This window comes from Rhipicephalus sanguineus, chromosome 11, assembly GCF_013339695.2.
Source record: "Rhipicephalus sanguineus isolate Rsan-2018 chromosome 11, BIME_Rsan_1.4, whole genome shotgun sequence".
NCBI classification, from domain to species: domain Eukaryota; kingdom Metazoa; phylum Arthropoda; class Arachnida; order Ixodida; family Ixodidae; genus Rhipicephalus; species Rhipicephalus sanguineus.
This window is the reverse complement of record NC_051186.1, coordinates 80,380,700-80,401,935: the sequence shown is the minus strand read 5'-3', so window position 1 is coordinate 80,401,935 and position 21,236 is coordinate 80,380,700. Positions and strand designations below refer to the sequence as shown.

Below are 21,236 nucleotides of genomic sequence, written 5' to 3'. Positions count from 1 at the left end.
CGTCACAGCTGAATCGTAGGACAAATTTTGTTACATAATTACGTTATTGTTGTGTTCAAGTAAAACTTTGCCTGAAGTATTCCCAGTCTGCCGCCGACAACTACCACTGTCGAAAGTGGGGGGGGGGGGGGGGGGGGCTCCGCCCCCCTAACATTTCTCAGTGGGGGGGCTAGAGCCCCCTTGCCACCCCCCCCCCCCCCGGTAGACACGCCTATAGTTGGTTAGTACGCGTCGTTTCTCTTGTGGGTGTCTGTTCACGCTGGTACTTCCTTGCTCCGCAACGAACTAACTCGCCCAAAACCAAGTATTGATCAACATATGCGTGCGCAGGGTTCGCCTTCAGGAGGGGAGGGGCAAGGTTCGTCGCAGCGCCCCTCCCCCCTCCCAATTATGTCAATGTATGGGGCTGACTTTGCGCCCCTCCCCTCTTAGGTGAATAGCGGGGTCTTCGTGATCATTGAATACCATCAATCCACATTTTGTTGCGCTAAATCCTAGTCCTAGAGCCTCGGGCAGGGTTCTGTTTGGTGTCGCAGAAGTCTGTTGCCAGACTGAGAAGCGCGAAGCGGCTCATGGGTCGCGCCCCAGTGACACGGGCACACCACGGACGCTGGCAAAATACTGAGGAGGGCGAAGCGGCTCCTGGGTTACGTGCGCCCCAATGAAACGGGCACACCACGGACGCTGGCAAAATACTAAGAAGCGCGAAGCGGCTCGTGGGTTACGTGCGCCACAGTGGCACGGGCATACCACGGACTTCTGCGACACCAAACAGAACCCTGCCGCCTCACCTTCCCTTCCGCATATATCTGCCAGTCGCTGTATATCATCTTGACCGTCCGCAAATAAGACAATATCATCAGCATAAAATAGACCTGGAAGCTTCTGCTACTTCTGCTCAACCATCGTGCCGATCTGTTGACGTCAACGTCAACACCTAGCTCCACCTAGCGAAAATGTCGGAAGGCGGCGTCACCACTCATGGCCTCCGAGACTACGCACCGGCGAGTTTCTCTCGAGAGTACAGTACTCGAAAGAAACCCGCCGGCGAGCACTCTCGGAGGCCATGCACTACCTCTCTTAGGAGCCGCTTGGCGGTGATCACACTTCAAGTATTCTGAAGTTACTGTATCTGCTACCTTTATGCAAAAGTATTCCAGCTACTGTACTTTGCACGAGTGCAGGTAGAGAGGTGGGCGAGTTGTAAACGATGCATACTTGGAAAACCAGCGCGAACAGACGGAGACACAAGACGAGAAGGGCACAACCTCACAGAACGAGCGCTGTCTAACAAGTGAAGCTTATTGAAACAAAACTGAGCACACAAAAAACCAACACCATGCGTGCGCAGGAATTTATAGGTCAAGTGAAAGAAATTACTGAGCATACGTGCCTCGCGGTTGCCGGAGCTAATCTTGGAGGCTCGGAGGTTACCTCACGTCTCACATTGACCAATCACGTGTGGCTCGAGAAAACGGACCGCCTCTGTTCGATTTAAGAACGCGTACAAGATCGCGCTATAATCGCGCCAAAGAATAATAAATGTTCTGGAGCGGAGGAGGCGTTTCGTCAGTGAAGCCAGCGCCGCCATATTGCAAGAGGCAAAAAGCGTGCGCGCGCGCGCGCCGTGGTTATTTGGTGTCTGAACATGCGTGCATCTTTGTGAGCGATGGCGGGATTCTGCATTGCATATGTGCGCACTCGTCGTGTGAGGCAGAAGCAAGGGATAACTTTAAATGAAAACTAGTATTATTAGGGTCACCCGAGGAATGTGAAGCGAGTCTCGATTCTACTGCCGCCATATGGAACTGTTCACGCGTGGCACAAGATTGAGGGCCGAATCAGAGTGTAATAAAGGAGTACTGACACGAACTTTAATTGTTTTCGGATTTCTGCTCCAAATAAAAACTCTGGTGTCGGAACCCTGAAAAGAGTATTGTGGTGCCTGGGAATGCGTAAGCACACTTTCGGTTTCGATATCGAGGGGGCGGCTTTTCAGCGACGTGTTGGCAACGTGTCATCGCAGTTTGACGTCACGGGAAGGCAGTAACTCGCGACGTACTAGCGGCCGATCTGTCATCTGCTCGTAGTGCACGTAAACAACGATGAGTGAATTGTCGTCCAGCGACCCCTACAGCGATTTCAGCGATTTAGGCTGCATGCAGGACGCAGAATTCGCAAATTCAGCGAAACAATTGACTCGTCGAGATAGGGTCCACTGCGGTGGGGCTGGCTTGCAAATGCTCAGCGACGAAAACTTTAAAATGAAAGTAAAATATTTTAAACGTATTGTCTGACTCAGGTATGCGGAGTCTAGTAACGAACATTGGTGCGGAGAGCGCTAAAGGCCAACTCCGGCGATTTTTTGGCCATGTCAAAGTAATGGTGCTTTTATGTTCCTGAGACGCTCCTGTTACGGGCCCGATAGCAGAAATACTCGGCAAATTGGAGAATAATTTTAAATAAGCAAAAAAGCGCAACACCGAAACCAAAACCCAACCGAGTGTACTGTCTACGTATGCCGTAGACGTTGTTACGAACGAACCGGAAGTCGTGCAAGGCATGCCGGTCACGCCGGCGCGGAGTATGAAAACTCTGACAGTCGGTACGACCAGCGAAGCGCCGGCCAAACCAACGCTGTCTGTCGCCTTGTGCACAGCAGACGCTCGCTGTAGCGGCCGAAGTGCCGAAGTTAGCGGTGCCCTCGGCTGCGTCACTTCCGCCGCCTTACCAATACTGACGTCACAGACGCAATGATGCCAATAATTGTGGGAAGCCAGGAGGGCGTTTGCAGACAATCTTTAAAATTCATTTGCAAACAATCTGCGCATGTCTCAAGCCTGTAATTTGGCATGAATGACGGAAACGTGCAAAGGAACGTACCAAGCGAATTTCATTGTGATCCATCGACCTCGAAAAATCGCCGGAGTTTGGCCTGTTGAAACAAAAATTTTGGCCTCAAGTTTTCTTGCTGCGATGTGTTGCTGGGGGCCTGTTAGTCATAATACGGCACATCGCTTGCTGCAGCATGCGACAGATAATTAATTACAGGCTCCTCATTGCTGACCAGTCTCAGTTTCGGTTTCAGAGAGCTCCGGGTACATCTGTCACCACTTAGCGTGTGCAATACTCGACGTCAGCACACAGAACTGTGACACACTTCCGCACGGTCCGCATCAAGCAGTCCTTTCGAACAGGAAACGGGAAAGCAGTGTCGCCAAACACAAAACTTTCAACGCGTGCGCCGCGGCCACGGACTCGCGAGCAGCCGCGAAAAAGTTGTCTGCTGGCGCAAGCGCGGCAAAAGAGAAATGGCGACTATGACGTCATCATAACTTGTACCGGCCGCCGGCCGCAGCGTGGTGACGTGGGGGAAGTAGGGGGGGGGGGGTCATTTTAAAGGGTGTCAATGCTGCTGGATCGCGCATGCGAACTTTTCAACATTAATATAAAATACCTTCCAAGCCATATTCGCTGTTGATATTTAGCAGATGATATATATGCATGTTCCCGGGAATCGATCCCACAGGCTATCTCGCCAGCGAAATTTTGTGTCAGTACCCCTTTAACACATCTGCGTCCCAAGGAAAACGAAAAATGTCCCTTTTGCGATGACTCAAAATTGTGTCAGTACTCCATTACGAGTATTTTTGCTTCGTCATCGCGTGAATACAGTGCTTGGATGTCCACGGGCTTCCTGAGGACGGCGCCCTTCATGAAGCGTGGGCGCGCGCGGTTCGGTCATGGTTCGGTCTGATGGATGGGCTTCCAAAGACGGCTATCGCCTGTACTTATCCCACATCGACGCCGACTGTTTTCACAATGACTAGCCAGACGATTAGGCTACAAACACTTTATTATATTTACCCTATTGTATGCCAAAGTCAGAATCCATCACGTACATCGCTAACGAAACGAATCGGGCAGAGGTTCAGCCTTTGTTAACACGAATGATCATTTTAAAAGACCAGTGAAGTTGTACGTGAAGCAAGCTCCATACTATTCTTTTTCTAGAGTCCTGCCCGACATCGATAAAAAAAGTAAGAAGCAACAGAATTGTGTTAATTCTCTTCTCTCGCTGACAGGTACACATTTTTCTGTGAGCGTGAATGGAGTGGATATCACATAAGCCTTGAGAATTCTGTACAGACCTCAAAAAGGAAGGTAACAATTGTCCTCCCAGAAGCCCAGAACTATTAGTATAAGAGTCGTGAACATATATAGCCGGTTACTTAGAAAACCAACTTTCTTGGAACACAAAAGAAATAACAGCTCGCCAGACAGGCCTCACAGGCTTCAGTAACCTTCCCTTATCAAGCGAAGTTCCGTCTAAAAATGGGAAGCAAATGGGTCCGTTAAATTCGGCCGTAACGCGATCATGCTGTACGCAATACGCACGCTCAGCTTTCCGTCTTGCCCCTCGCAAGATGGCCGCCGACTGGTTTCGCCGGCTTCACCCGCCACTCTAGAAGTTCTGTTATAATCTCCGTGGTCGTTGTCTGGAGTTCCGGCGTTTGGTGGCTGAGTGAATCGTCAGCCGGGTAAAGCAGACGATTGAGGGTCGATTCACTACTGATTCAATACTTTCGACGAGCCGATTCTTCGGAGCCGCTCGTGAGATCGCCATCACATGGCGCCCATGTAGTCTCCCTATCATGGATGAACAGATGCTATGAGCGTCCGCTTTGAATGGGGCGGTGACCTAAGCGCCAGCACGCTGGGGGAAAAGCTCTATTATTATTATTATTATATTTGTAATGCGGCCTAATGTCTTGTCTACCTCAGTTCATTTTTCTTCCTAAAAGGAATATTCAGAAAGCTCATAAATTCATAGCCCAACTTTCTGATTGGAATTACTGAATATCATCAATCCACTGATACAGCTTCACCTTTTAAACGATGTATACCACTAGGGCTGAACCTGTATTGGGCGGGTGAAGCTATCATTAGAGGTGAACCAGCGCCACTAGCACCTCGTGCTAAAGAGACGTCATAGCAGCCATGTTGTAGAACATTGCAGCACCATAAGCATAGCCTTCGTGATGTGTAGCTATTGCTTTTGCACCATAAATCGCCGCTGGGATTCGAGTTTCGAGTGACGAGTACTGAAGCTTCTTACAATCATTATTGTGGACAATCATTATTTTGTAGGAAACACTATACCGTAATGGGCCAGTGCCTCGTCCCCGCAGAAATCAAATGAGAGACTCCTGAGGTGAGGTGACCCACCGGTGTGCCTAGCGCGAAATTTAAATATGCAATTGAAAATTTTCTGCCTTTTATTCAATGAAATGGTCATATACCACAAATCAACACTAAATCAATATGCAAAAATTAACACCACGATCGAACCATAAGGATGCATTTTCTAACAATAAATAAAGCTGCTTCTGCGTCGCCTGATCTTACACGTTCCTTACCGGAGATCTGCATCCCGGATTGCTTGCGTGCTATAGTCCTGTTAAAAAGAATAAATTATTAAATGTTCAGCAAATATCATCAAAATACCACGCTAATTCCACCTGCGCTTGTATCATTTTTATAAACCCCAAAGAACAACACTTTGCGTCACGCAGGTTGTTCAAGGGGATCCGTGAACCGTTCAAACGAGCCGGTTCACCTCGGCGAGAGGAATCTCCGCCGTTCACAATAAGCGAGGCCCATCTATGGCGACAGCGCATGCTCAAGAAAACACAATGATGTATTAAGGGCCTGGCGTTACTTAGGACACGCTTACGTTAAACCTCGCAAGCCGAGGCCAGTGGCGTACAAAGGGTTCGTCTGACCCCCTCGAAATTTTACATTTTGTACATGTGTACGTATATACAACTTGCGCCTAGAGTAATACAAAAACAAACATGCACATGCGCCGCTAGGCGTGTCGTATAGGCCCGGAATTGTTCTGAGCCGTCCGCAGTAAGTCAGGATATCATTTTCGATGGAGGCGAAAATGTTTGAGGCCCCTGTACTTAAATTTAGGTCTCCAGGTGGTTGAAATTTCCGGAGCCCTCCTACGGCGTCCCTCATGATCATATCGTGGTTGTGGGACGTTAAACTAGATATTATTAGTACGTCCGGATATTAATTCCAATCCGTCAAGCAGGGTAATTAACAAATTTCTTAATCATCTTTTTAATTAGTAACTCTGGCGAAAAAATCTTCAACGCATACGAAAGTTGCAGCACTTGTTCTGAAACGTCGGAATATTTCACACACGCTAAGAAAATGGTCAATCCGATAAGCTTGGTAAAAAGTATTGCTTAATTATAACTTCTTAAAATTGTAACTCTAACGAAAAATATTAAATAGAAAAGTTGTAACGTTTGTTCAGCAACGTCGGATTATTTCACCTATGCTAAGATAGCTGCCATGTTTAATTTTTTTTTTCATCTTTTCTTTGGGGTGCGAGAAATTAAAAATTATACTTGGCGCAAGTAAGCTGAAACATGTGAACGCACGAATTCACGGATATCCCGCATAGGTCTGTGGTCGCAGTGTCGCAGCAATATGCATAGTTGTCGACATCGCGTCACAAGACTCACTAACGAAGCGCTCCCTTGACGAGGAGGATCCAGAGTACGAGCGTGAAATGACACGTGTGTACGCTCTTACTTCCAAGTGACCGACGACGAAGAAGAAAGTTAACGCACCCGGGCAGACTTCGAAAATCATATAAACACCATTCGGCCTCTCGCATTGTCTCATTCTTTGCAACACAAAACTGGTCAATACCACCTTGTGGCACTCATCCCTATCAACAAAAACCTCATGTATCGAACCTCGATCCCCTTTCCCCCTCCTAAAGCTTTCTGTACCTAACGTGGTTTTGCACTGCCTCCGTGATCTGCCCACCTTGACCAAGCGGCGATGTCAAACGATGACGGCATGTCACGCAATGTGACGTCATAGTGACGTCAGATAGTGTCATAGTGACGCCACAAACGTTGGCGAGATGTGGCGTCATGATGACGTCATCAACGGATGCGATATTTAGCATCACTCGTCTTGAAGCCGATGCCGCCGACGGTCAATTTTCGCGCTTGATGAGGCATATAAGGCTTTCGCCTCAATAACCTAGACGAAAGAAACATTTCCGTGTTCGATTCATATAAGAATATGCTGATAGGAATCGTCTGCAACTTTCAGAGCCAAATTAAAAATATAATTCCTGATATGTTTGGGTAAACAGACTACATGCAACAATTATTTATCTCATTTGCACCATCAATCTAGAAGAAAAAAAAAAATCCGAACAGTACGCAGTTAACGGCTCGAAGTTATGTGCCTATTTGTGCTCCCTTTGAAACGTTTATATATATTGGCGGGAGTGTTTCTAACTTGTGAATTAGATGTGATTACTCCCTATATGCTCTGAGAGTGCGTAAGTTTGAATGATGGTTGCAAAAGTCCATCGAAACTGTGACCTGCGCATACTGAAATGTACCGCTGCTTCTCGTGTCCGCACGAAGTCCGTTTCATCTCATATATTTTTTTGTTGTTATTGTCTTGTTTGCATGCACGCATTTAGTAGCTAGAACCGTTCCACGCTCCGTTCACGTGGCGATCCGATTCGTTTGCGTGTGCTTGCAGCTCAGGACATACGATGTGCTCACGCCCGTAACGTAACAAAATCGGCACGGGGTTTCTTCCTTAATTATTATTTGTTCATAAACAACGCACTTGCCAAAATATACAGAACGAATTCAGCTGTATGGTGCGTGGTTGCGTACGTGTTGCTTCGATCGTCCCGTTCCGGAAGGGCATGACGTCCTCCGTGATCGTACGACGTACGTTCCTCAGCGCACTCAGATTCCTGTTCTCATGTTGGCTTACTGGACCGGAATGGGCATGCAGATTCCTCACGTATGAGCATCGCGATGCTAATGGGAACAACCAGGATATATGCCTGTCATTTCACGCGCCCTGAATTCGAACCCGCTTATGGCTGCCATGTATGGTATGCAGTACAAATCGTAGAACGTTTTTTTGTCACCCACGGACGCGCGTGTGTAATGTATGTGCCTGTGGACGCGGTACATAGACGTATACGCTGACAATTCCCAATCTGTTTTGCATATGTCTCTCATATGCGCTCGGTCGTCAAAACGCGGCTGCATATGTGCAGGCTGTTTAACGCAGCTCGCAAATACTTTTGACCTTCGAAGGAAGACGCCGTCAGATGCTTGCACGAAATTGGCATAATGCTAACGGAGTGGTTCACGTATGCGCAAGATAATATTAAATCTCCCACACTCCTGAAGTCCGCCACCTTGCGTAACAGCTAGCTGCGCGGTGATTGCAACACGATTGTTGACACCGCGCGGAAATGCACCGCGCGCTTTACAGACAGTGACAGTTATTCGCGCTTGGATTCTGACTCTGAACACTACTTCCGGAGGCTCTAACGAAAGTAGAAGTCTGCTATAACGACGTAAAACCACTGCTGTCTCCAAGGCGAAGTAACGAAACTTCGCCTGTGGAAGCCAGCGCATACTCATAGCGTTAGTGCTTTCAATACAGCCCGAGAATGCCCGCAGACGCGTAATATGCAGCTTACACATCGCACGCAGTCATGGTGTGCGCTAAACTGGCCTCAGAATCTGTCGTTACGAACCAAACACATTTCTATTTGACGAAAAATTGTGAATTCGGAGCGGCCGCTAGCGAGGCGGACGAATATTGCGTTGTAGGCTCGGAAAAAGTACGGAGTCGGTGTGATACTAACCTCCCAGCAGGGACCCCGATTGAGGTCTCGTATTTTCGTTATGTCGCACTTTATGACCAAAGTAACCGTGTGCAACAAATAATAAAACATATTGGGTGCCTAAAAGCGTGGTTTTTGCGGGTTTGAAGTTATCTGCGCAAAAATTCGTGCGTCTCAAGTTGAGCTGTCGGGTGGGGTTAGTATCATCTCTGACAGTAGATTTTCGCAAGATGAAAAATTGTCGTTTTGCATTTAGGCAATAGAAAAATGCGTGGAGTTTGTACCTAAGTAGGACAAGTCAAATTAAGAAGCAAGTCGGGAAGACGCGCACTCGTAACGAGTCGAGTGGCGATTTCTGAGGGAACTATGTTCTTCCGCGCGTGGTCTTGGATGCGCACCGCCCCGACAGCTCTCTCTCACTCGCAGTTCTACTTCAGCGAGTGTTGGGTGCAGTGCGTCTAGCGTGCGGGGTTTCTCGTAAAGCGAGTAGAAAAAACGGAAAGTCCTCCGTTGCTGGATAGTTTTGGCTTCGCCGTGCCGGTCCACTTTTTTCGCAGTCCGAGGTAGCGCTTCAACGGCCAAAAAAGATGGTGCTGGCCGATCGCAACGACGACTCTCGCATCGGCCGCCGATCGCACACCTCCAGTCCGAACGGGCACCTCACCGACGAAGGCAGCGCTACCGACGAGTCCGAACAAGGTGAGCCTCGAAAAAGACGCCGCAGCACGTCGTCTCCTTGTGTTTGGCACTCTAATTTTCAAATTGAAGCGCCTCACAGTCGCGCATGTCGTTTTTCTCTTTTTATTTTTATCCGCACTCCACTCCGCGCACGGCATTATTAGTCCTGCCTCTACCGCGCACAGCCGTCTGAATTCTCCCCGAGCCGTGTACTCGATGGCGCGACCACTCCGACAAGCGCAGTTTTCGAGCCGGTGTCTTCTTCGCCGAGGGTTGCAGTGAACCGCCTCTGCGGCCGTAACCCTTCGCGGCGCAAACTACGGCAAAAACCTGTGCCCGGCTGCGCCGGAGTCATCCCTCTCGGGAAATACAAACAAACAAAAAAATCACGTTGTAGTTGTAGCGTGATGCCGGCGATGATCGTCCCTTCGGAGCTTCGGGAGCCGGATGAGGAAAAAAACGGTACTTAATTAGTATTACACGGCATCTCCTTCAAACAGATCGGTGTTCTGCCCGTCGAAGTGATGCCTCTGAAGTCGCGCTTTCTTGTTTCTTGGTGTATAGTTGTCGACATCCGAAAGCGCGCAGCCTTATACCTTAGAACGCCGTCGTAATTTCGCAAGTACGCTGGATTCGATTAACTCAGGCTGTGAAGTATTAAAAAGAAAAAGCTTTGTCACATTCCGCAATAAAACAGGAGTTCTACAGCAGAGAAATCCGTGCCTGTCAAAGAGATGTGTAGTGACGGTTACAACTTCAAAATGATTGCATTGAATTCTTTTTTTCTTTCTTTCCAGACCATGGCATGCGTGTGGGCCACGATTTTCAAGCAGTGATTCCGGACATAATCTCAGCAACAGGTGAGCCTCGGCACACTGCTAGCATCCCATGCCACTAAGCGTTCAATGCACCCACGTATCATCCACTACGCTATGTACACTCAAAACGTACTATCATACGAAGCCGAACATTTAGAGCTCAAACGGTTGAAACACACAACTTAAAGTGAGCCACTGTGAGTGCACAGCGGTGCCCATCGTATAGCTCGCCTGCAATGGACTTTAACGGGGCCCTGCAACACTTTTTCAGCATGGTCAGAAAATGCTGCCAATTGGTAATCGAGGCTACTGAGGGCATGTAAGCCTAACAGCACAGCGCAGCACGCGACCTAGAATTTACAATTAATTCACAAAGTCAGCTAGAAATCGCGCTGTTCTCTCGACACACGATGCCATAAACCCAATGACCGCGCCATGAACACAAAGTCCACGGCCATTGGCTGATTCGAGCATCGTGAGCAGGATACTTACCGCAGCTGGCGTGGGATGCCGTGACGTGCCGTGTGCTCAATCACAATCACACTGAAAATAAGCCGCGCGTTCAAAGAAAGGAAAGTTCTCAATGTTATATGCATGCGCTGACGAACAGACGTGGCTTCGTAACCCCTTGTCAACGCCCCCCCCCTCCTCCTGCGTAGCTTTCAGCACGCTCGCTGGTACGAAAGGAGAGAGAAAGCGCTTGAGGCGTGCGGCAAATCCCTGTAACTCCACTCGTGCTTGACGGATTCTAAAAATTTTTGCGGCAGTCGATACGTGAGGCGACAAACTCCTTTAATGAAGCCATTCGGATGATTACTCGGAAAAGTGTTGCAGGGCCCCTTTAAGGGACTGGACCTCAGTATGGCCGTCGTACGTAGGTAAGTGATCAGAAGGTACGAATTGCCCAAACGACTGCACTTGGGCTCCTAAACAAGCCGGGACATTGATTGTTCTATGCAATAATGTATGCACCTATTCGTGTGCCGAGAGCACGTTATTCAAGGCTCATCATTGCTTGAGCTTTGAGTGGCCGGTCAATAAGGCTGCACATTAGGACACCATGCAAGAACAGATGCACCTCAGATTGAGTGCTCTCCGTCACTTGGTGTGTTCGTTCTTGTCTGGTCCCGTATTTATCAATTTATCGATGCGTCATTAGAATGAATCCCTAGAGACATTCCAGAAACTTCTTGCAGTGGCACTTTGTCGGTGCCAGCAGCAAAGACTGGGAAGTGTGCAATTTTCTGTAAACGGATGCCTGCACACTTCACGAATGTGCGTCTCGTTTCTTATTCGAATCGTGTACAGGGCAGAGCAAAATTTTATGATAGAACACGCACATTTGTCATCTGTGTTGTGTAGCATTGTAGTCACTAAAAAGCGAGCCTAATTTTGCAGCCTTGGATTGCGTGGCTTCAGTCTACAGACCTGCGAGTGGTCGTTTTCAATGGAGTCGAAAATGTTTGAGGCCCATGTACTTAGATTTAGCTGCACGTTAAAGAACCCCAGGTGGTCGAAATTTCCGGAGCCCTACACTGCGGCTTCCCTCATAATCATATCGTGGTATTGAGACATTACACCCCAGATAATATTATATGAGACCTGCGAGTGGCTACAGTAGTCTCCGCTTGCTAGGTGTTAAAGGGGTCATGAAGCACCCCTTGGGCTTGTTGAAAAAACACATCCTGCGGAAAGCTGACACGGCTATGAACTGCTCTGCCAAATATTACAGTCGTGCTCGCCGCAAAAGGCCACAAGTGGAGCGCGAAGTTGCCATTTTCTCAGGCGCCCTCTTTTCAAACAGAGGCCGGTTCTCACTCTCGTCGGTGAGTGGGGCGTCTGCACGTTGACGTCGCGGATCTGCCAGTTTACGTCGCAAGAGACATAGCATGTTTATTGGCCGATAGCCGACATAAATCGAGAGCGGCGTTCGGATCAGATGCGCTTCTTGCTGCGGGGTGCCGCCACTTGCCGGCGCCGCACTCCTCAGTACACGGTAGCCGCACTCGCGCAAGCTAATCACAGCGGGAGAGCGATTGTGTTTCATGACGCGCGCTGACGTAACTTCTTTCCCCCGTGCCATCCCTCCCTGTCTAGCTTCCAGTGCGCTCGTCGGCACGAGAAAAGAGAGAAAGCGCTGGGAGCGTGCGCCAAACCCCCGTAATTCCGCCGATTCTTTACGGATTTGAGAAATTTTTGCGGCAATCGATTCGGGAGGCAGTAAACTCCGATACTGAGGTCATTAGATCATTACTTGGAAAAGTGGTTCATGACCCCTTTAAGAATGTACCTGCCGTGTTTCCGCTCAGTAGCAGTCAAAAAGTAACCAAACACGATCCAAAAACAGCAATCCCCCCAAAATAGTGTCAAGAAATGTTTCTTTTACCCACTAGAAAAGGCATAATCTGGAAAAAAAATTGCTGCACCACTTTTACAACAGTGAGCATATATACATACATTTCAGGACCAGTGGCTGAACGGGGTCACACCTGGTGGTATTGAAGTGATTGAAACTCCTTGGGCAACACTGCTTTTTCGCCCACAGACACAGTTTTACAAACAATGCTTTTTCCGGTGTTTCCAAAGCCGTCCTGTTTCTGAATTTCGAGAGCATATAGTACCCTGACCATAGATATGCTCTGTAGAGCCATTTGACGAAAACAGCATAAACAAGCACGCAAGGATGTGCACATACAAATTTGTTTTCTGTGCCAGCCCTCAGCATTATTTCAAAATTTGTTACGTGACTTGTCAAGATCACAGGCAGTCTATGCAGAGGTAATGTGAATGCGATCACAAGGCCGAACTTCATCGCAAGAGCAAAAAACATAGTTTGTCGAGTTTTTGGTTAGCGAAAAGGGCAATGCAACACAGTTGCTGCAGTGCCTGATGCGGAACGGGTAAATAGGAATGCTGGAAAACTGTCATTTGATATGACAGTAGGAGAAATCCAAGTAAGTAGCCAACAACCGAACAACTCTTGAGCTCCCCGAAAATGTAGCCCCGTTTGGCTCTTTATAACCCAACTTGGCAGCCCTGATCGAGACTGCGGACCTTGACCTTGCCGCCAGTCAACAGCGTATCTATCGCACGAGGCATTTTCCCTGCGTATGTGTTCTAGAAAGTATTTTGAAAATATCCTTGGAAATTCGTGATGTCCTACTGATATTCATATTTTGTTATGAATTCAAGAGGAGTTTCTGCCTTCACATTTTCTTCCTGCACTCAACTGCAAAATCATAATGAATACTCGAATAATAAAAGCTATTAGTTTGAACTTCAGTGTCTCTTTGAAATTTACAGCACTGACATGGAAATCCTGCATCCACTCTTGGTTTTTGGTATCTTTTGATTTGATGATCACAGTGGGAAGCCTTAATTCTTCCAGAATGGTAGAAATAAATGATTGCAGGTCCTTTTAATTGAAGACATTGTAAATGGATGCAAAGTGCAGTGAGGCTTCAAACACGGGAAAGGTGACTTACAGTTGGTAGAAGGGGAGCTGGCTGTTACGTGGTGTTACAAACAACACAACCAGTGTCTCAGACAACACAGAGCAGTGGCTGGAGGCCACGCAGTGACTGTGTTATCAAGTTCCTTGCAATTGTGCACTTCTCTAGGGAATTTCGGGAGTCACTTTTCTATCAGACTTTCGAGTGCTGTATACGCCTTGAGCACCGCCTATAGAGGCGCCACTGATAGCCACCTAGCGGGCGCCGCCAACAGTACGTGCGGGAAGCCGAGCAGACGACAGCGCTTTGCACAGCTTTGCTGTGAGGAGATGAATGAAGTTTGCGGCTGCTATTTCCCCTTCGTGCGGGTGCCAGACAACTAATTCTGCACTGGCAGCTGCAGGAAAGGCGCGGGCCTCTACGAAAGTGGACTTATGCACGATGTTTGTCACGAACGAGCGCTTAACTAAGCGCACGTCGCCGATTTCGAACCACGGCATGAAAGCCTGGCGCCGACGGTTCGTGCGCGACAGAGCGTGCGCATCGAAAAAACAAGTATAAAAAGGCGCCGGGAGCGCGCCCGCGTGCCTCTTACCCTCTCCGCAGAAGATGCCACCGACACAGCCAACGAACGCGAAAGATCGGGATATTCGAGAAAGCAAAGTCGAGCCAGCGGCGCCGTCTGATTCCGCAGACGAATCGGTGAGAGGATCTCGCACTTTCCCTAGCTTTCGCTGTGCTACGCACAGACGAATCATACGCACCTTCCCGAACCCGGGCGCGAGCCGATACAGGCAATGCAAGCGCAGCAAGCGCGCGGGGGCAGAGTCAGTCAGTGAGGAGTTAGTCGGCGTAGAAGTTATGTCGTTCTAGTGATAGCATCGTTTGCTCGATCGCAGAAGACGTGTTGTTTGATGATCTAGTGCTGTGAGTTAAGTATCAAGAGATGACAGTGACAAGTTTTGAAGAGGGTCATCGAGAAGACATGTGATGACCGACTGCGGAGGAGAACGAACGTCCGCGTGGAGTGAATCGTCATGCCGGTGAATATCAAAGGTGCGTCGCGCAGACGAGCGTAACAAGATCCAGCTGTGAGGTGCAGCTCGTGGTGAACATCCGCTTTGTTTTGTTTACAAAGGTGACGTCTCAATCACTTCTTGTTCTTTCTGAAGTCAACCATTGCTGCATTTCTGTTTCTGTAAATAATAAATATAGAACTTAGCTTGTAATAGCGCGGTACATGTACCGCGCTAGTACAAGCTAAGTTCATGGATGACTAACTCGCCCGAACTACAACACTTCTGAAATATAGAACGTTTGAGCGAAGTGCCCTACACGGCGGTTGAACCGAACCAACACATGCTCAGGCTGATAACTTTGGTCGTCTACCAGTGTCAGCATGATAGAGTGCATCGAGCGAGCACCGATATGGCAGAACGAAAGCATTAGAACAAGAAGCGACGTGTTAACCCGCACAATGACGAAGCGGCTCGTCTTTGCCAACGAACAGCGGCGATCCATTGCTTCCGTCGCTCTTGCTCAGGAGGCCTTGCGGTAAGTGAGTAAAACCGTGTTCCGGGCACGTTTTTGTTGGTGTTTGAGCACTCCACTCCACAGCAATTGTTATTCGACATCCCTTTAAGTTTCGGCCACCATACATACGACGAACGTTGCTTATTTCACTACGGAAACGTGAACAACGCGGAAACACACGCACAACGATGTAGGAAACCACGGCGGCCGTCTGCTTGCTTTCCCGAGAGCAATGATTGAGTTCGCCGCCTATCGCGCTTCCGTCGGCGCGCACTAGGCGTATAGGCTCGGCAGCACGACTGTAATTCATGTATATTAGGGGTGTGCGAATATTCGAGTTTGGAATTTGAATCGAATAATACCTAATCGGGAATAATTCGATCCGACTTTCGAATAACTAGTATTCGAAGTTTTGAATAATTCAACATGGACGAATATCTAAAACACGACAAAGGCCAATGGTGCAACTTGGATAGGGTGGGGTGGCTAAAACTAACGCTACGTCGTTACAGTAGGCCTTTCGTTAAAACTTTCAGCGATATGCTGGTTCAAAGTGAGCGCATGTTTATTTTAAAGGAGAATATGTCATTTACGCACGTGAAAGAACCCACGAGAAAGCTTTCAAGCCGTTCACAACTTCGCTTCCGAAACGAAGGCGCAGACGTCTTGCGTAGTTCAGTCGCGTATGTCGCAAGCGCCGCACAACGTCCCGTCTTTGGCCCGCGAAACCCTCTGCGATTGGCTTGGCATGTGAAAATTTCTTCACGTTGTGCAGTCGTCATTGCCGCACTGCACCACTCGTTCAAAAACTTCCATCGTTCCGGCGCGCAGTTGAAACGCTGCTGTGAATGTGCGCCCGAAAACTTTTGGGTCAGGATCACTCCTGACGTAAAGCACAACATTACCTTTGTTCTTTCTTTCAGTTTTCAATAAAGTTCCATGTATTAGATATTTGATTCAATATTCGACATTTTTGGCCCCTATTCGGCACTATTCGATTCGAATCCGATTCGAGATGAAATTTCACTATTCGCACACCCCTAATGTATATGCGTCAGTGGTGTCTGGTGCTACGCAAATTCTGCATATGATTTCAGTGACATCGAACTGTCTCGTTTTTCGCATCCGAAGTTGTGCTGCGCCTAATAGTGCACAATTTAAAGAGGTTAGCAAAACTGCTAGCCGGCCTAGTTGGAACGAATTCATTGTAGTACTTGCGCGAAAACAAACAGGGACAAAGAAAGGAGACACATGGCCCAGTCCATGTGTCTCCTTTCTTCGTCCCCGTTTGTTTTCGCGCAAGTACTACAATAAAGAGGTTGCATTAAAGATAACATAATTTGTCGTTTGCATTGTCACTGAATTGAGGCACCATAGTGTAATTGCTTTATTGGTGGCTAAGCAATAAAAGAATATCGAAACGAAACGATACAGTTGTGGCAGAAACCGTTTCAGAATGACTGTCGACGTTCACGCAATTAGTGTCGAGGCAACATATCAGACTCCATAGAGCCACTTTTGAAGTGTGCCACGTGTGAGATGTGTGTATCGCGAAGAAATCTCTCGTTGGTGCCAAACTAAGACATATGAAAGCAGAACAATACAGAGGGCATCTCATGGCATTTTTTTTTATATTGAAATAAATGTTTAAATTGATAAATTGCACTGTGAGAGTGCTAATGTCATTAATTTCACCATCATAGGTTTTTTAATAGAGGAGAAAATCAAGCTCAAAAGTTCTTTCCCAAATTTCATGCTAAAATTCTTGCGCAGGACGTCACAGATTTCAAAGTTTATTTTTTGTACTTTGGCGACATTGGCTCAACGAAATTTCCTGAAACTTATTAGTTAAGTCTATGGCTCCCTCAGAGGACAATGTACTTCAATTTTACTGATAAGGATCTACGTAGGACTTAGTAAGTGCCATCAAAAATCTATGATGTCACTACTTTTGGTGGAGGAACTTGAAGGTGGCGTCGCCACCCGCATTTCCTTTTTGCGCGTTTCCTCGCTTACCGAGCGTCTTCTCACGGCAGGCGTGGTTGATGATTTCGGAATTGTGAAAGAGTAATTTGCTAATATGAGAGGAATCGTTTTTCTCTTTCGTGTCCCTTTAAAGAGTGACAAACCAAGTATGATTCCCAAAGCAGGCTATTCACATTACAAGTGTTGTGTCCCTTTTAAGACGAGCCATTTTTCTGTTCTGCAGAGCCGTGCCCGGAGTTCACGCCTGAACGTGCTCTGCTGGTGTGGTCCCCATGCCCCGACATCTCGGACAGCAAGTGTGAGTCCTCTTTTCTGTTCTCCAGCAAATGCCAAGAATGGCTGGTGACGATCCGCAATGTAAAAAAAAAAACTCGCAAGGTCCCTTATGCTTTCACCTAAGACGACTCGGAGGTGAAAGCCATCTTCTTTTTCTTCTCAGTCGATGTATTAATCCTGCCCCACCACCCTTCAAAAGCTTTCTGCATCTAATGTGGTTTTACACTGCCTTAAAGATCAAAAGCACTTCACCTGGTTTTACATTGCCTCTGTGATCGGAGCACTTTGGACCAAGCTACAATGTCATGTGATGTTGTCGTGTGACGTTATATCATGTTACGTCAGGTGACTTCATAATGATGTCACAAATTTTTGGCGATCTGTGACGTCACCACGTGATGATGATTTCTTGCATCACGTCCGCGACGCTGCGAGACGCTGATGGCCAAATTATGCGTTTGGTGAGGCATTTAAGGCTTTCGCCTTATTAAGTGCTTGTGGAAAGTGTATGAATCTCGCTACGCTATGCTGTTGCGGGGTCCATAGCAGCCCTTCTCGACGCGTAGGGTATGCCTTCTCGGGTCTAACGCAGGCCATTTTTCAAGATTGCAGAAGGCCCTTACGGCTAATGAAGTACTTTTAAAAAAGGAAAAGAAACCAATCTGGTTATCTTTAACCTGTTCAATATCTTGCTCGAACATCTGGACCTCTAGCACTCTCACGTAAGTTGCATTGTGCCGGTTGTCATAACAATAGGCCGGCAAACTCACGAGTCGATTCACTCAGGCTCACTCCGACTCAGATCGGCCCATGAGCCTGAGTCTGAGTGAGTCCGGGTGAGTAATATTTTGTTGAGTTTGAGTCCGAGCTAGTCCGGTTGAGGCAAATATTGGTGAGTCTGAGTCCGAGTGAGCCCTATGCGCGAGATATAGTTCTTGAGTGAGTCTGAGTGAGCTGCACCTTCTATTGTCGACCTATGGTCCTATTTACTCATCTTCAGCAATACTGTCAGCCTTATACCGGCTTATGTTTATACTCGAGTTTATTCACATATACCTCAACGCACTCACGTTCATGTGCCACCTCAATATTTCTTGGTCAGAGACGTGAATTGGGAGGGGTGCCATGATCTCTCCCGCAAACTCTTTCACAGAAGGTTCTCGATACCTCGTGTGAGTAGGCTATTTCATAAAAAATGTCCTTACTATATTACTGGATTACTGATAACTTGTATGTGAAGGTACAAGATCAAACGGCATATCATAGAGCACTGATTATGTGAGATATTGGCATTAAAGAGCATTGACACCAAGATCGAAAAAAGGCAGTTTTAACGCTCACGGACTCATGAGACGACTCACTCAGGCTCAAGTCAAGCCGTGAGTCTGAGTGAGTCCAGCTCGGTAATATGTTGGCGAGTTTGAGTCCGAGTGAGTCCGGTTGAGGAAAAGGTTTTTTGAGGCTGAGTGAGTCCGGCTGTAGAAAATTTTTGTGAGTATGCGTCCAAGTGAACCCTCAGAGCAGAACGTGTTGAGTGAGTCTGAGTGAGCTCAAACTTTTCTGCCGACCTATGATCATAGCTAACAAATTTTAATTATACTCCTAATCTCTTATGTGTATATGTATTATGAAATGAACTCTTATATTTGTCCCAAGTGAATTGACTCCTTATTGTCAAGCAGAGGGTCTTCTGATACAAAGCAGGATGCTAAGAGCAGTTATATGAAGTGACACATTGTGCTACTTATGAAAATCTGCTAGTTCACCTAATGGAATATCTTTATTGTGTACTGGTCTCCTTAATAATGTGACTGATCTTGTTGATTGGCCAAAGGTTGTGTTTTTTTATGTTGTCACCACTAGTCAGAATACTTTCAAGTATGTTGCATCACCATATGGAGACACACAACTGGAAGCTAAGCAGAGTTAAGAGACATAAATGCTCTCAATGCTTAAGCTTGTCTACATGTAAACCCTGAATGTCAAAAGTGCGAGTGTTTGTCCAATCTTTGTATTTTTCGCTTATCCACGTGTATTAAATTAAACTCACATTTCATAGACAAGAGGAAACGCAGCAGTAATGAGGCAAAAGTTGTTTCACTCCATGTATTTCTTGGTGCAGTTGTTGATACGGGACACTTGTCTACGAACATATACTGTACAACTTGTAGATGCAAGATTATACATTCAATCACATCGAATGAATGCGCCCTGATGCTTCTAGTGCGTGACACCCATTATCGCATAAATGAGACAGACCACCTTGAATTATGACATGTACTGAATTCTTTCATCTGGTCATGATGGAAAACACTGATAGAAGTTAGTTCATTTGGTTTTTATGGCGCAAAAGCAGCCGAGGCTATGCTGATAGAAGCCTGCTGTATGTATGCAGTGGAGCATAGGCGTAGTAGATGACGTCATTGCAAATAAGAATAAGGCAACGGCTTTGCAATTATGTAGAAAATGTGCGCAAGATCGGCTGTAGTATTGGTGTTCAATGCCACGAGGATGCCGTCTCGGTTTTTAGGCCTACTTCATAACCCCCTTTGTCGCCATCTTTTCCACAGTGGATGAGTACATGACACACGCCAAGGAGAAGTTCAGCTACAATGCCGAACAGGTCAGTGTTGTTGGCTGTTTCCTACAAGCTTGTTAGCTTGCTCAATCCAGTAAGCAGCGCGCAGTGGCAGTTTTGGATGTCACTGATTATACACTAGCCACGTGCAACCAAAGCTGTACTAGGAATACAGTAAAAGCTCATTCATTTGCACCTCTTTAATTTTTTGATAATCTCAACTAAGTGGGACGGTTGGAGTGGCCTCCTCCTAAGAACTGCCTCTTTTGCCACGTGACTGTTTGCATCTCTGGAATATGCATTCGTGCATGTTTATTGGGGGTGTTGCATATCTCTGTAATTATCTCTGAGGGAAAGAACGGTGGGGGGGGTGGGGGTCTGGCTGCGTTGAAACATGGCCCCCACTGCCGGAGAATTTTCACACACCTATGTCAACTTGTACTTCACATTTGTCCACTTCGTATGATTATGTAGATACGCTTTACAGAGGGGCAATATCCTGTTTTCTTTCAGGGGTATAGTTCATTCTTAATCGGCACGATTATTAATAATAGTTAGGAAAAAAGGAGGAATTTAAGAAAAAGAAATAGGAAAAATAAAACAAATGCTTAATGAAGCGGTGCACTCTACTTTGCGGGGAAATAGGTTTTGACGAAATGTGAGTTATGGTGATTGTGTTTTAACAGGCTCTGGGCATGCTGTTCTGGCACAAGTATGACCTTGAGAAGGCAGTGGCTGACCTTGCCAACTTCACCCCCTTCCCGGATGAGTGGACGGTCGAGGACAAAGTGCTCTTCGAGCAGGCCTTCCAGTTCCATGGCAAGAACTTCCACAAGATACGGCAGATGGTGCGTAACTGAACAACTGCTCTAAGTGCTTGAAAATCTTTATTATTGTTTCGCATTGGAGACAGCCGTAGCCTCGCAAATAAGCTAGTCTTCCTTTGCAAGTATACTTGGGCATTGGTTGATCTGTGCTCGGTGTCTGCGGCACTGTCAAAGCTGAGACTTGATCGACCAATCACCTTGCATCTTTGACAGTGCTGTACTGACAACGTTGGGGCAACAGTATAAATCGGTTTCCTTTTGTCCTGAAGTGCGTGATTGATCCATCACTGAAGGAGTGCGTCTTAAACCCGCATTTCAGAGAACTGCTTTAAAGGCACGAAAGAATCTGGCATGGGGGTTGAAAGAAAGCAATGTGCTGTTTTT

General features: G+C 47.1%; 2 protein-coding genes across 13 annotated transcripts in view; one reads left to right on the top strand and one right to left on the bottom strand.

Moving 5' to 3' along the window:
* The window catches only part of LOC119375196 (GRB10-interacting GYF protein 2), a 676,837-nt gene that overhangs the window by 532,945 nt on the left and 122,656 nt on the right, over positions 1-21,236 (bottom strand). The window lies entirely within an intron of this gene.
* LOC119374178 (REST corepressor 1) overlaps positions 9,118-21,236 on the top strand; it is a 41,785-nt gene continuing 29,666 nt past the window's right edge. For both annotated transcript variants that reach the window (XM_037644237.2, XM_037644236.2), the window contains exons 1-5: positions 9,118-9,403; positions 10,180-10,242; positions 17,395-17,469; positions 20,018-20,070; positions 20,712-20,873. In XM_037644237.2, the coding sequence (XP_037500165.1) occupies positions 9,292-9,403; positions 10,180-10,242; positions 17,395-17,469; positions 20,018-20,070; positions 20,712-20,873 (465 nt within the window). In that variant the 5' untranslated portion in view covers positions 9,118-9,291. The remainder of the gene's footprint in view (positions 9,404-10,179; positions 10,243-17,394; positions 17,470-20,017; positions 20,071-20,711; positions 20,874-21,236) is intronic.